The sequence below is a fragment of the Heptranchias perlo genome, chromosome 13, assembly GCF_035084215.1.
Source record: "Heptranchias perlo isolate sHepPer1 chromosome 13, sHepPer1.hap1, whole genome shotgun sequence".
Taxonomy (NCBI): domain Eukaryota; kingdom Metazoa; phylum Chordata; class Chondrichthyes; order Hexanchiformes; family Hexanchidae; genus Heptranchias; species Heptranchias perlo.
The window spans coordinates 61665821-61680720 of NC_090337.1; the positions used below are offsets into that span (position 1 = coordinate 61665821).

The 14900-nt window shown below is 44.3% G+C and overlaps 1 protein-coding gene across 1 annotated transcript in view; it reads right to left on the minus strand.

Annotated features, from left to right (window-relative positions):
• The window catches only part of crfb16 (cytokine receptor family member B16), a 48179-nt gene extending 33713 nt beyond the window's left edge, over positions 1–14466 (minus strand). The window contains 1 exon segment of the mRNA XM_067995582.1: positions 14248–14466. Coding sequence (XP_067851683.1) covers positions 14248–14326 — 79 coding nt within the window. The 5' untranslated portion in view covers positions 14327–14466.
• Between the last annotated feature and the right edge of the window lie 434 nt (positions 14467–14900).

Genomic DNA, 14900 nt, shown 5'->3' on the forward strand with positions numbered 1-14900 from the left:
CATTCCAGGCATCATCTAGTGAATCTGTGCTGTACTCTTTCCATTGCCTCAACATGTGGAGCCCAATCCTGTACACTGTACTGTAACTGTCATCTTACTAAGGTTTTATATAGATTCGCCAGTACATCTTGACTTTTATATTCTACACTTCTTGTCATGACACCCAATATTTCATTAGCTTTGCTTCTGGCCTTATCCACTTGAGGTTTTGGTTTTAAGGTCTGAATCTGAACCTTCAAATCCCTCCGCTCTTCCAAAATCTACCACCATACATATAGTGATATTGAATGCCATTTGTCACATTTTTGCCCATTCCACCATCTTATCACTATCCCCTTGTAGCTTCCTTTGGTCCTCAAAATTATATGCCTCATATTTTGGTATTGTCTGCAAATTTGGACTCCATTTCCTCTAGTCTTATGTCCAAATCATCAATGTACACAGTGAAGAGAAGTGGTCCCAGAATATAATTCTATGAGACACCGTTACCCACTTCCATCCATTCTAAGAAACTGACCTTAACTATTCTCTGTTTCCTCTCTTCCAAGAAGTTGTAATACAATTTGCTATTCTCCCTTAATTCCATACCCTTTAATCTTCTCCAATAGTCTCCCATGTGGTACTTTGTCAAAGGTTTTCTAAAGTCCCATGTACACCATACGCACTGTCCACTTACACCATTGTAAACAATTTTACAACACCAAGTTATAGTCCAGCAATTTTATTTTAAATTCACAAGCTTTCGGAGGCTTCCTCCTTCGAAAGCTTGTGAATTTAAAATAAAATTGCTGGACTATAACTTGGTGTTGTAAAATTGTTTACAATTGTCAACCCCAGTCCATCACCGGCATCTCCACATCACACTTACACCATGTACACCATACCCACATACCCACTTTCCCCATCCACCTTATCTGTCACCTCCTCAAAGAGCTCTAAAGGGCATGTCAAGCATGATCTGCCTTACTGAAATCCATGTGCGCTGCTTCTAATTATTTTCATGGTGTCAACTGTGGCTCAGTGGTTACACCCTCACCTTTAAGTCATGAAGGTCGTGGGTTCAAATCCAACTCCAGAGACTTGAGCACATAATCTAGGTTGCCACACCAGTGCAGTACTGAGGGAGTGCTGCACTGTTGGAGGCGCTGTCTTTCGAAGATGTTAAACCAAGACCTCGTCTGCCCTCTCAAGTGGACATACTGATCCCCTGGCACTATTCGAAGAAGAGCAGGGGAGTTCTCCCTGGTGCCCTGGCCAACGTTTATTCCTCAACCAACACCACCAAAAACAGGTTAACCGGTCATTTATCTCATTGCTGTTTGTGGGACCTTGCTGTGCTCAAATTGGCTGCTGTGTTTCCTACATTACAACAGTATCTACACTTCAAAAATTGCTTAATTGGCTCTAAACGCTTTGGGAAGTCCTGAGGTCATGAAAAGCGTTATATAAATGCAAGTCTTTCTTTCTTTCTCTTCATCTAGATATTTAGTAATTTCATCTTCAATTAAAGATTACAAAATTTTCCCAACCACAGATATTAATAAGTGGCCTGTAATTACCCGGGTCAGCTCTGTCATCCAAATAACCATTCTTCTTGCGTGTGTCTGCGCGATGTATCCGCAGACTATTTGATCAGAGCAGGGAGGCATCACATCCAAGCCCAGTTCCATCCACACCCGAGCTCCACTATCAAGGACTGCCTGGCAAGAGTCACTTGTCAACAATGAGATGTGGCAACTCTGACTTGTTGCTTTTCCTGCCCTAGCCCAGGGCAGTGAAGCTCATTTTAGTACCACCATCACCAGCCCATCCATGATTTGCTATGTGACCACAAACCAGGAATTCAACCTGGAACTTCCTTGCCTGCAGGGCTCATTTTCACACCAGGCACTGCACCTGCAAATAGAGTCATCAGGGAGCTAAGTGTTATCTCATTAAAGAACAATGCTGCATTAAGACAATTATGCTATTGTGTACCAATGTACCTGTGACTCATGCCACCATTTAAGTTTCTAGATTGCAGCAGCTCATTTTGAGTCATTTCTCATTATGTTCATTAACCATTTCATATGCAGAGAAGGTAAAGGGAAGATTTGATAGTGGTATTCAAAATGATGAAGGGTTTTGATAAAGTAAGGAGAAACTATTTCCACTGGCAGGAGGGTCGGTAACCAGAGGACACACATTTAAGATAATTGGCAAAAGAACCAGGGGAGAGTTGAGGAGAAAATTTTTTTACTCAGCGAGTTGTTATGATCTGGAATGCATTGCCTGAAAGGGTGGTGGAAGCAGATTCAATAGTAACTTTCAAAAGCAAATTGATTATATACTTCAAAAGGAAAAATTTGCAGGATTATGGGGAAGGAACAGTGGAGTAGGGCTAAGTGGATAACTCTTTTAAAGAGCTAGTACAGGCACGATGGGCAGAATGACCTTATACTGTCCTGTAAGATTCTGTGATTTCAATGCTCAATAGTCTCTGTCGCATTCAAATTACGTACTTTTTGCTGTGACATTACAGCTATGGTGGCCTGGAGGTTCAGTGCACTGAAATCAAAATGATAAAAATAAAGAGCCATTACCCACGTGAGAACTGAAGAAGGAGCATATCCATTCTAAGCACAAAATCAAATTTTGTTTGCTAACACTCCTGTGAAGCACCTTGGAACGTTTTACGATGTTAAAGATGCTATATTAATGCAAGTTGTTGTTGCTGTTTGGAGGGGAAAAATCGGCCATGATTCCCAATCCTGAATCCTGATCGATATCTCGTGAGTCCTGCTGGAAAGTGTGGATTGGATGATCGGCAAAGTTGCCAACCCTCCCAGATTGTCCTGGAGTCTCCAGGAATTAAAGATTAATCTCCTGGACACTGCTACGATCAAACATGGGAGAAACATCAAAGGAGCATCAAATAAGATGTGTGTTTCGTTCATTTTCTTTGAAGGCTTTCATTTATTAATTGCAAAAATATTGAAAGTGGGAAAAAATGGCTATTTGACTGACAATCAACAATCGCCCAATCGGGTAACAAAGAGTCTGCCAGCTTTCCAATTGGCCATGGGAAGGCGGTGCTTCGTCTGGATGGACGTATCAAGTGACCAATGGCAGGAGCGTGGGGGTGGGGCATTTGGAGGCAGGAGGTCATGTGATGAAATACGTCTCAGAATACGTCTAACCAGAGTTGCCAACCCAAGTGATTGGGCATGGCTGTGATGTCCTTCCCCTGAAGTCCAATCACCTGCCAATGCCTACTGTCAAAGCTCAAAACATTAATAATAGTTACTTGGGGAGCTACCAGAAAAGGACCCACCCATTTGAAACTGCGCTTCATCAAGAACTCAGCACCTTCAGGCGAGAAGAAAAATAACTTTAAAATAATTCACTGGTGTTATGTGGGCAAAAGGGGAGAAGATGAAAAGGGTTTGGAGGATTCTGACTGAGGGAAGCACAGAAAATGCTTGGGGAGAAAGCGTAGCATTAGAACACAATCGAGGCGGCTTTTACAGATCAGTCAGCATGGCTGGTGGCATTTGCACCTTTGAGTCAGAAGGCTGTGGGTTCAAGTCCCACTATATACATGAGTGCATAAATTAGGCTAGTGCCCCTATGCAGCACTGAGAGTTCTGAATCATTAGAGGTCCCACAGAAAAGATGCTAAATAATGATCTTAGTTGGGTTTCTCCTCTTCGGGGCAGAGTTCCAGTGGGTCGGGACCTCCGTTCCAAACCTGACCCATTTTCCTGGGTTGGGGGTCATTGCACATGTATTGCAGAGTCCTGGTGGGATTCCTGACAGGGAGACTGCCAATTCAAGCAAGGAAACACTGTCACTGTGGAAGCAGGTGAGTCTGAGACTGAGGCCTTCAGCGGTTAAGTGTTTGGGACTGACTGGAGGGAGAGGTGACCACTACAAGGCCCTCTACCTCCACTGGAGTAATTTGTGGCCTTTACCACCACTTCCCGGGGCCTACAACCACCTTCCACATAGCAGCCTTGGAAAGCGGCGGTAACTGGGGCAGAAAGGAAGAAAATCCACCAGGGGTGCAGGCCCCATCTCCCTGTCGCCATTTGAATGTGGTGGGCAAAGAAGTAGCAGCCACCGGTGGTCCCCGTGATGGTGGTGAGGGGGTTGTGGGGGGAAAGGGATATCTTGGTCATGCTGGTGAGATCTCATCTAATCTCATACCTTACATTTTGGGATACAGTATATGAGTAATTTGAGACATGAAATGTGGTAAGTGTAGCATGTTTGGGAGGTAAAAGGTGATTTTGGACCTATGGTTCCCAAAGCTCTCCACCATTGCGGGTTTCCTTGTGTCGTGTCTGGTTCTGTTGAGATTGATTGCTATGATTAGTCAACAACTCCATTATCATTTTATCATGCGATTACCAGGATGGTAGAAAGTGAACTAGATGGACTTTAACCTTTTTTCATCTAGCAATTCCTATGTTCCTATATCTTGAGCTGCTATTTCCCAGGCCCTAGCAGCTCAAGAACCTTCATGGTCCACTCATCATTCAGACATATCTTTCATGCATTTGTCCCTTCAGTCCCCCATTGCCTCCTTAACTAGCAATTCATGCGGAAAATGTACAGAAAGCCCAAAAGCCCTAGTGCCATTTGAGTACTTCCACAAGCTTACTACCGCAAAAACTCAACAGCAGGAAGTCCAAGACTTAGTGTTGGAAAGAACAATAAGATTAATATACAGAGCACAATGCTAGGGGTTTAACCTTTTTTTAAATGTTTTTCGACTTGTTTCGATTTTCTGATTAGAATGGATATGCTCCTTCTTCAGTTCTCAAAATGTTAAGGAGGTAAGATTGAGATTTAGTATGGAACAAAATGTAGGACAGTTTTAAGAATGCATCCCAGCAACTTCTTAAAATGTTTGATTTCTAAGGAATGTAAGACAACTGGTTCCATTCCCGGAGGGTGAACTCTGTCACATGAAAATTCTGGGTTCTATGTCTAATATATTGGCCGTAACTTTGCCAGAAGTGCAGCGGGAATCCATTTAATGCGCGTAAATTCCAGTCTACGAATGTACACAGATAGGAAGAAAGAAGAAAAGAAAGAAAGAAAGAAAGATTTGCATTTATATAGCACCTTTCACGACCTCAGGATGTCCCAAAGCACTTTACAGCCAATGAAGTACTACTGGACAGCTAACGAGGGAAAGGGAAGAGTGATAATCAATTGAAAGGGGAGAGAGGCATGCAGCTAAGGGAGATAGGAGAGAGTTTTAAACAGCAGAAGAGAGCGGTGGAATTGGTGAATAGCCACTGGACAGTGGAGAGAGCATCGAGCAGCTTAGAAACAGGGGACAGAGCGACAAGCAGCCAAAGGAGAGGGGGGAGGATGGAGAGAAGCACAGAAAAGTCGGAGTGCCGGACCACTACACCACTAATTCTGAAAGAATCAGCAATATCTTCACTCTTCTGCTGGTAAGATCCCTTATGGAGCCAAACCAGCTGTTTTGTCTTCCCAGCTGCAAACAGTATGTGCACTTGCCTACACCAATGTTATGGAAAGCAGACTTTCTGATTGAGCCAGAGGAATCCTATTTCGAACCTTTGCAAGGCTTTTCCTTCATAGATCTTCAGCAAAATAATACTCGGAAAAATGTGCCGAACATCAAATCATGTCGGAATCATCACAAGTTACAAATTCTCAATGGTTTAAGGTAGGACACAACATTTCAGTGAGACATCACTAGCAGTAGCCACATTCAGGATTCCAGACCACTCTTGAATCCGCCACAACTTGCCTTCCAAAAATATTTTAGAGTTCCAGAGCATAAGGATGAGCCCAGAGTTGATAACTGGCCTTGAACTGTTGCCCCAAGAGCAACATGTTCTGGACTACCACTGCTGGCATTGCTCTCTGTGTTGACGAATGCTTCCTTCACTAGAGTTTGGACCCAAAGTTAAAGTAATGATGATCAGAAAATCTAGGCCAAACAGTATGAATTCAGTCGCAGAAAAGGAGATTCCAGAGAGGTGATCTTCTAGAAAGCTATGCAAGATAGTTAAGGGAATGGAAAAGGGAAATCCAGAATATTACTTTCAGTTAAATTATCAGAGTAGGACAGGGGACATAGATTCAAACTAGTAAACGATAAATTTACAGGAAATTCTTCTCAATACAAAGAGTGATCAATACATGGAATACCAGGAAGAGTAGTGGAGGCAAAAATCCTGGAATCTTAAAAGAAACAATTGGATGCTGCAATGGAGTAATTCTCTGGATAGAACCAGGTGAGCACAGACCCACCCAGCTGGAAGACAGAGGAGGATGGTGTGGTCAGCTGTGTCAAAGGCTGCAGACAGGTTGAGAAGGAATCTTTTACATCAACCTGAGAGGGCAGACAAGGCCTCTGTTTAACGTCTCATCAGAAAGACAGCACCTCTGACAGTGCAGCACTCCCTCAGTACAGCACTGAAATTATGTGCTAGCTTATTATCAGCCTAGATTATGTGCTCAAGTGTCTGGAGTGGGACTTGAACCCACAACCTTCTGACTCAGAGATGAGAGTTTCACCAACTGAGCCAAGGCTGGCATCTGAATGCATGAGGGCAGCAGATTTTTCCCAGTTCCCCATCTTAAAATGGATCCTTCCACACAAGGCACCACTGCCAATAGAGGCGTTGCCGAGGCTCTGGTTGTTTCCCATTCACATAATAGGGTTGGATGATGGAGAGGGTGAGAGATAGAGACAGCCAGAAAGAACAGAAAAAAAGAGAGAAAGCAAACCTGAATAAACCAACCAGCTTTATTTCACACTTCAATGTACTTGCACAACCTAGTTGCTTTGCACAACCTTAAGGGTAAGAAAACATTACAAACAGTTCCTAAAATTAATTTTCTTTTTTTCAAAATATGTTTATGCTTTATTTTCTTGAGCTCATGCGGGCAGGGGATATTTATGCTGGGAAGTGGAACAGTGTCGGTACGAATTACTGCCAGTGCAGAGAACACACAGCCAGTGAACTGCAAAAATACAACGCTGTCTCTGAACTAACGTTGGGCCTCTGATCCAACCTCACAGTAGTGCCCATGACTGCATCAATGTGACATTATCATAATACAAATGATTTCTTACCCAGCTGCAACAAAAACACCGTAATAATTAATACTATAGCATAGATATTGGCATATTTAAAGAAGGACCCCGGGTGTCCCACTTGCCTGCTCAAAAGGGCAGTGGAATCAGAGGGGGCAAGTGAACGGTCTCATGTTAACTGCACGCCCCTTCCCCTTACTGTTTCCACTAGATGGGGAGGAGTTAAAATCGGGGCCCATGTCACAGTCGCCCATCATCCCAGTCCTTGTTGACCTACATTAGGTCCCTGTCCCCAACAAATTAAGTTTAATACCCTTGTCCTAGTCTTTAAATCACTTCATGACTTCAACCCTACCCTAACTCAGCAATCTCCTCCAACCCTATGTCCCCTGCACCCCACCCCCCACCCTACCCCAACTTCGAACATTCCTCTGACTCTGGCCTTTTGTGCAACTCAGCTTCCCTTCGCTCCACCATTGGCAGCAGACCCTTCAGCCACCTGGGCCCTACTATCTGCAATTCCCTTCCTAAACATCAACCAACATCACTGAAACAGTTTATCTGATCATTATCTCATTGCTATTTATGGGACCTTGCTGTGTGCAAATTGGCTGCTGCATTTCTTACATTACAACAGACCACACTTCAAAAAGTACTTAATTGACTGTAAAGCGCTTTAGGATGTCCTGAGGTCGTGAAAGGCGCTACATAAATGCAAGCTCTTTCTTTTCAAGTCTTTTCTTCTTTCTTTCTTAAACCTCTCTAATTTCTGAAACTCCTTTAAAACCGTTTTCAAGATCCATTTTGTTCAACCAGGTTTTTAATCTTAGTCCCATACATCTCCCTTTCCTGGCTCGCTGTTCACATTTGCTATCAGCTTCCGGTACCCATGGACTGGAAGGTAGCAATTATTACCCCGCTATTCAAGAAAGGATGGAGAGAGAAAACAGGGAACTATAGGCCAGTTAACCTGACATCGGTCATCGGGAAAATGTTTGAATCCATTATTAAGGAAGTGGTAACAGGGCACTTAGAAAATCATAATATGATTAGGCAGAGTCAACACGGTTTTATGAAAGGGAAATCGTGTTTGACAAATCTATTAGAGTTTTTTGAGGATGTAACTAGCAGGGTGGATAAAGGGGAAACAATGGATGTCGTATATTTCGATTTTCAAAAGGCATTCGATAAGGTGCCACATAAAAGGTTGTTACACAAGGTAAGGGATCATGGGGTTGGGGGTAATGTATTAGAACGGTTGGAGGATTGGTTAAAGGACAGAAAACAGAGAGTTGGGATAATCGGGTCATTCTCAGGTTGGCAGGCTATAACTAGTGGGGTGCCGCAAGGATCGGTGCTTGGGCCTCAGCTATTTACAATCTATATTAATGACTTAGATGAAGGGATCGAGTGTAATGTATCCAAGTTTGCTGACGATGCAAAGCTAGGTGGGAAAGTAAGCTGTGAAGAGGACACAAAGAGCCTGCAAAGGGATATAGACAGATTAAGTGAGTGGGCAAGAAGGTGGCAGATGGAGTATAATGTGGGGAAATGTGAGGTTATTCACTTTGGTAGGAAGACTAGAAAAACAGAATATTTTTTAAATGGTGAGAAACTATTAAATGTTGGTATTCAGAGAGACTTGGGTGTCCTCGTACAAGAAACACAAAAAATTAGTAAGCAGGTACAGCAGGCAATTAGGAAAGCAAATGGCATGTTGGCCTTTATTGCAAGAGTAAAGGAGTCTTACTACAGTTATACAGGGCTTTAGTGAGACCTCACCTGGAGTACTGCATATAGTTTTAGTCTCCTTATCTATACTTGCCTTGGAGGCGGTGCAACAAAGGTTCACTAGATTAATTTCTGGGATGAGGGGGTTGTCCTATGAAGAGAGGTTGAGTAGAATGGGCCTATACTCTCTGGAGTTTAGAAGACTGAGAGGTGATCTCATTGAAACATATAAGATTATGAGGGGACTTGACGAGTAGATGCTGGGAGATTGTTTCCCCTGGCTAGAGAGTCTAGAACCAGGGGGCACAATCGCAGGAAAAGGGGTCGGCCATTCAAGGCTGAGATGAGGAGGAATTTCTTCATGCAGAGGGTTGTGAATCTTTGGAATTCTCTACCCCGGAGGACTGTGGATGCTGAGTCATTGAATGTATTCAAGGCTGAGATGGATAGATTTTTGGACTCTAGGGGAATCAAGGGATATGGGGATCGGGTGGGAACGTGGAGTTGAGATCGAAGATCAGCCATGACCTGATTGAATGGCAGAGCAGGCTCGAGGGGCCGTATGGCCTACTCCTGCTCCTATTTCTTATGTTTTAACACCTATCTGTGAGGTGCCTTGGGGCATTCTTTGCATTAAAGTTGTTTATGGTGATGGTGTTATTGTAAGCATGCTGACACGTGACTTCATTTTACAATGTTGGCTTACAGTACATCTTAAGTACATTTCACTGTATATTTGGTGCTCTGCCACAGCGAGAGTACTTTGCCAACTGTTCACATCCTTTCTAAATACACAGGCATATGCATATTGTACCAGGGCACTGTGTAATGTTCTCCTATCAGTATGTTTACCTTGTGGTCCATTAAATATAGAAAACAACAAGCATGTTCACGCTCTCACATGAGGTGGCTGATGGCCAGAACTCACATCTTGTCTCATATTCCTCTTTCTAAGAAATGTCCCTTTTATATCTGCTTGTACGAGAAGGCTGCACATAATCAGAGGCGGCATGTGCAGACTACAGTTGAGTTACCCGAGCTATAACCCTTGACACCTTGTGAGGAGAGCACTATGGAGATTCTAGGCACAGAGTGTGTGGGGAAGGGTTAAGGTTGGACTTTCCCTAAGCTCATGTCCAGTTTCTTTTACTTTTTGTTCCTTAGCTCTTTGTTCACACACTCATTCGCTGCCTCACTCGTGTTTTACAATGTAAAGCTCTGTTTCAAGGAGTGTCATACTGTTAACACAGTGGTTTATCTTCTTCAGTTTCTATAGGTGTCCGAGAAAAGGCAGTGTTACTGCCCACTGACCAGCCCCAACCGAGGACCTTACAAGAAGCTGTGCCACCCACACCAGCAGTGGCAAGCACCAGCACAGATCTGTCCCTTCTGGGGGGGGGTGGGGGGAGGTGCTCACTTACTCAGTTTCAAGAGCGAACCCAAGTGAAGAGGAACAAATCCAAGTGGACATGCAATCTGCAGGCCAGAAGGCCATCTTGAAGGCCCTTAAAGTTGCTGAGCTCAGGGATTCCGAACTCACATGGTCTGCATACAAATACAGTTCAAGCAGCCTGTACAGTTTGGGGTCGCCAATGAAGGAGTCCACACCTACATTTGTACTTCTGCATGACTGCCTGAGTGAGCTGCAGTCCGCCACGGAGAATGTAGCTACTCCACTCCCCTCGCAGCAGAGCCCATGGCCCAGGTTGTAAGCTCAGGCATAAACGACAACAAAAACAACTTACATTTCTTTAGCACCTTTAACGTAGTGAAATGTTCCAAGGTGCTTCACAGGAGCATAATCAGACAAAATTTGAAACCACATAAGGAGATATTAGGACAGATGACCAAAAGCTTGGTCAAAGAAGTAAGTTATAAGGTGTGTCTTAAAGGAGGGTAGAGAGGTAGAGAGGTTAATGGAGGGCATTCCAGAGCTGAGGGCCCAGGCAACTGAAGGCACGGCCGCCAATGGTGGAGCGATGAAAATCACAGATGCGCAAAGGGCTGGAATTGGACGACCATAGAGATCTCGGCGGGTTGTAGCACAGACTGAAGCTCTGAAAGCTCGGGCTCCAATCTACGGCTGTCTGGATTCAGTGTGCTGGGGAATCATATTCAAACAGCTATAATGCAGGGTTTAACAAGCAATGTCCAAAGGCACCTATCTTATAGTGCCTGTTCAATACGGGCCTGTTCAATACAGGCACTAAAGGGAAGGGGGATTTTAACTGGCAGTGGGTTTTGAGTGGGCCGGGCCGCAGGGCCAGCGTCATACTCGCCCAACGCCATCAGTTTGAGGCCTGGGCTATGTTGACTTCCAGGCCTCACTTACATGCCGCCCAAAAAAGGCGGAAAGAGGCAAGGGGCCAGCTTCAGGCAGGTCAAAATTGCAAGGCCCAGATTCACGGGGGAGCACTGCAGTGCTACGGGCAGTGAAGAGTGCATCATTGACTCCTATAATCCACCCGAGCTCCTCAATTAGATTCCAGCCTGCAACTCACTCCCAGGTATCCATTATTCTATATATAAACCACCCGAACCCCTCGATTAGATTCCAGCCTGTAACTCACTCCCAGGTATCCATTATTCTATATATAAACCACCTGAACCCCTCAATTAGATTCCAGCCTGTAACTCACTCCCAGGTATCCATTATTCTATATATAAACCACCTGAACCCCTCAATTAGATTCCAGCCTGTAACTCACTCCCAGGTATCCATTATTCTATATATAAACCACCCGAACCCCTCGATTAGATTCCAGCCTGTAACTCACTCCCAGGTATCCATTATTCTATATATAAACCACCCGAACCCCTCAATTAGATTCCAGCCTGTAACTCACTCCCAGGTATCCATTATTCTATATATAAACCACCTGAACCTGTTGTAATGTATAAAACACGGCAGTCAATTTACGCATAGCAAGGTCCCACAAACAGCAATGTGATAATGATAATCTGTTTTAGTGATGTTGGTTGAGGGACAAATATTGATCAGGACACCGGGGAGAACTCCCCTGCTCTTTTATCGAAATAGTGCCTTGGGATCTTTTACATCCACCTGAGAGGGCAGGTTTAACATCTCATCCGAAAGATGGCACCTCCTACAGTGCAGCGCTCCCTCTGTACTATGCTGGAGTGTCAGCCTAGATTTTTTCCTTAAGTCCCTGGAGTGGAATTTGAACCCATGACCTTCTGACTCAGAGTGGAGAGTGCTACCAACTGAGCCAACGCTGACACAAATGACATGTGACAGGTTTAAAAGCAAACGGATTCCCATCCCAAGCAGTGTTTGTTTTCTGAAAAAATATCGTTAGTCCACCAAAATAAAGTAGGAGAGCTGCTGCAGCTTATGTGGTGATGTGATGCTGGTTACCCAGTAATGTGGATAATTTAACCTCTGTTTATAGATTCCTGTTTAGTTTTTGTAAATTAAAATGGGATGTCTCCTGCCATTCGCTGGTCCATTTCTAGTAACAGTTTCTGTTAGACAAGTCACTGCTAGTTCTTGTCAAAACTCTCCTGTGTTGTGCCAGATTCCTGTATATTGTGCCTCTCTATGCCAGCCTGTCACATCCAGTCTCATTCTATCCCGTCCTGCTTCTTCTCAAGACATCCTGTCCCATCAGTTGCACAGCGGTGCGATACAAGCAGGTTCCAATTTAGTCTCCCGCGCTCGCTCCCCACCCCCTCCCAACCTTCAATGTTTTGAACCCATCCAAAAACTCTGCTGCCCGTATTCTAACTTGCGCCAAGTCCCATTCACCCATCATCCCTTTGTTCGCTGACACACATCGGGCATGATTTTTACTCCGAGCCGGGTACTCCACACATTCGCAAATATTCGCCTCTGGGCCCACAAGCAGTGCAATAAAGGAACTCACCTCATGGATCCGGCCCTTCCCACCTGCTTTCACCTGAGCTGAATGGGAAGCGATGGGAAACCCGAACAGGTACGGTTACATTCATTTTATTATTCCAATACACAAAATATTAAGTACCTCAAGTATCTCAATGAGGTACATTGCCCTTATAAGTATTGGCCCGCTAGCTTTAGGTGGGAGTTGAACTTCCTGGTGTCTGCTGTCCACATGTATACAAACCTGCCTAGGTTAAACCCAGAAGTCGGTGAGTTGGAGCCAGGACGCGGTCCCGCTCCAAAAGGCGGGTGGGCCTCCCACCCGCCCCCAACCCGTTCTTTGGAGTTAAAATTTACCCCATTGTCTCCCGGTCTGGCAACGCCGCTAATTCTCATCCTTGTGTCCAAATCCCCCCATGGCCTTGCCCCTATCTCTGTAACCTCCTCCAGCCCTACAACCCTCCAAGATATCTGCATTCCTCCAATTCTGGCCTCTTTTGTATCCTTCACCCCACAATTATCTGCCGTGCCTTCAGCTGTCTAGGCCCTAAGTTCTGGAATTCCACCCCTAAACCTTTCTGCCTCTCTACCTCTCTCTCCTTTAAGAATCTCCTTAAAACCTATCTCTTTGACCTGTCCTAATATCTCCTTATATGGCTCGGTGTCAAAATTTGTCTGATAACACTCCTGTGAAGCTCCTTGGGGCGTTTTACTATGTTAAAGGTGCTATATAAATACAAGTAGTTGTTGAACGCCTTTACGCTGATCAACCTCAGAGGCGCACGGGAAATTTAAATCTGTGCAGGCTTTCACTGGTGAACACGGAGAGGCAGACAGTGGAGCTGGCGTGCTAATGGTTGTGTAAAAGGCAAGCGGCTGCCATGGGGTTAAATCCCCAAAGCAAAGAATTGAACCCACGAGTTCTCAAAACCTCGTCAGAATCAATGGCCCATCATCAAATGTAAAACCACCTTCACATATCTCTTATTGCAGAGGAAGGAATCTATCAGTGGAAGATGGCTAGTATCAGTAATGATAGCCATGAAACTACCGGATTGTCGTAAAAACCCATCTGGTTCACTAATGTCCTTTAGGGAAGGAAACCTGCCATCCTTACCCGGTCTGGCCTATATGTGACTCCAGACCCACAGCAATGTGGTTGATTCTTAATTGCCCTCTTAGGGATGGGCAATAAATGCCGGCCTTGCCAGCGACGCCCACATCCCGTGAACGAATAAAAAAAATAAAAAAAAACCTCTGCTGCAAAAATATTATAGTTTTGTTTAACCTCAGGCAGCACGTGTGGTGGAAAGGAATTTCAACAAACTCAGAAAAGAAATTATCTTGAGACGGGATACTTTCAAATGATTTTTTCAAAATTGTTTCCAGTTTGAGGACAGCTGATTGTACATTTCTTCTTTTTGACTACCTGTTTCACACAGAGGGAAAAAACCTCTCTCACTAACTTTTACATTTTCTGAACTAAAATTCCAGGCAGCACTGCTCAACCTGGGAGTGTGTTGATGCAGAGTGCTGTCTATCAGCACCCAGAGTGTAATCCAATCCCTCACCCACATACACCTACCTCGCCCTGATGTTGAAGCCAGAAAGACCGAAGTGAACATGATGTGTCCCATAGCATTTAGAAATCGTCTTGAAACCATTCTGAATTATGCTCTTTCCTTTTGCCATACATTTTCTTCTTGGACTCTGTTTCTTTCTCTCTCTCGCTCTCTCTCTCTCCCTCCTGTTTTTATCTCCTCTTTTTCTTTTCTTTGCCCGTGCTATATTCCGATTCTCCCAGGCTCCTGGACTTGTGCTCGTCGAGCCTTGTCATTTCACATTCTCCTGCCAAGTACAGGCAGCCTTGATTGCGAAAAGCATTTTTCAAATTTGCGGATGTTGTGCAAATGCCTTCAGGGGAGGAGAAGTATTTATCTCATTAAAACAAAAATACAGGGAAGTATCATCACTAATACTCTGAGAACCAATATACCTCACTAATAACTGCTGCAAGTTATCCTCTGATGCTGCTCATTATGATAAGAAAGAAAGAACTTGCATTTATACAGCACCTTTCACGACCTCAGGAAGTCCCAAAGTGCCTCACAGCCAATTACGTACTTTTTGCAGTGTTGTAATGTGGGAAACGCAGCAGCCAATTTACACACAGCAAGCTCCCACAAACAGCAATGCGATAAATGACCAGAAAATGGAAGTGAAATTGGATAGTGCTGG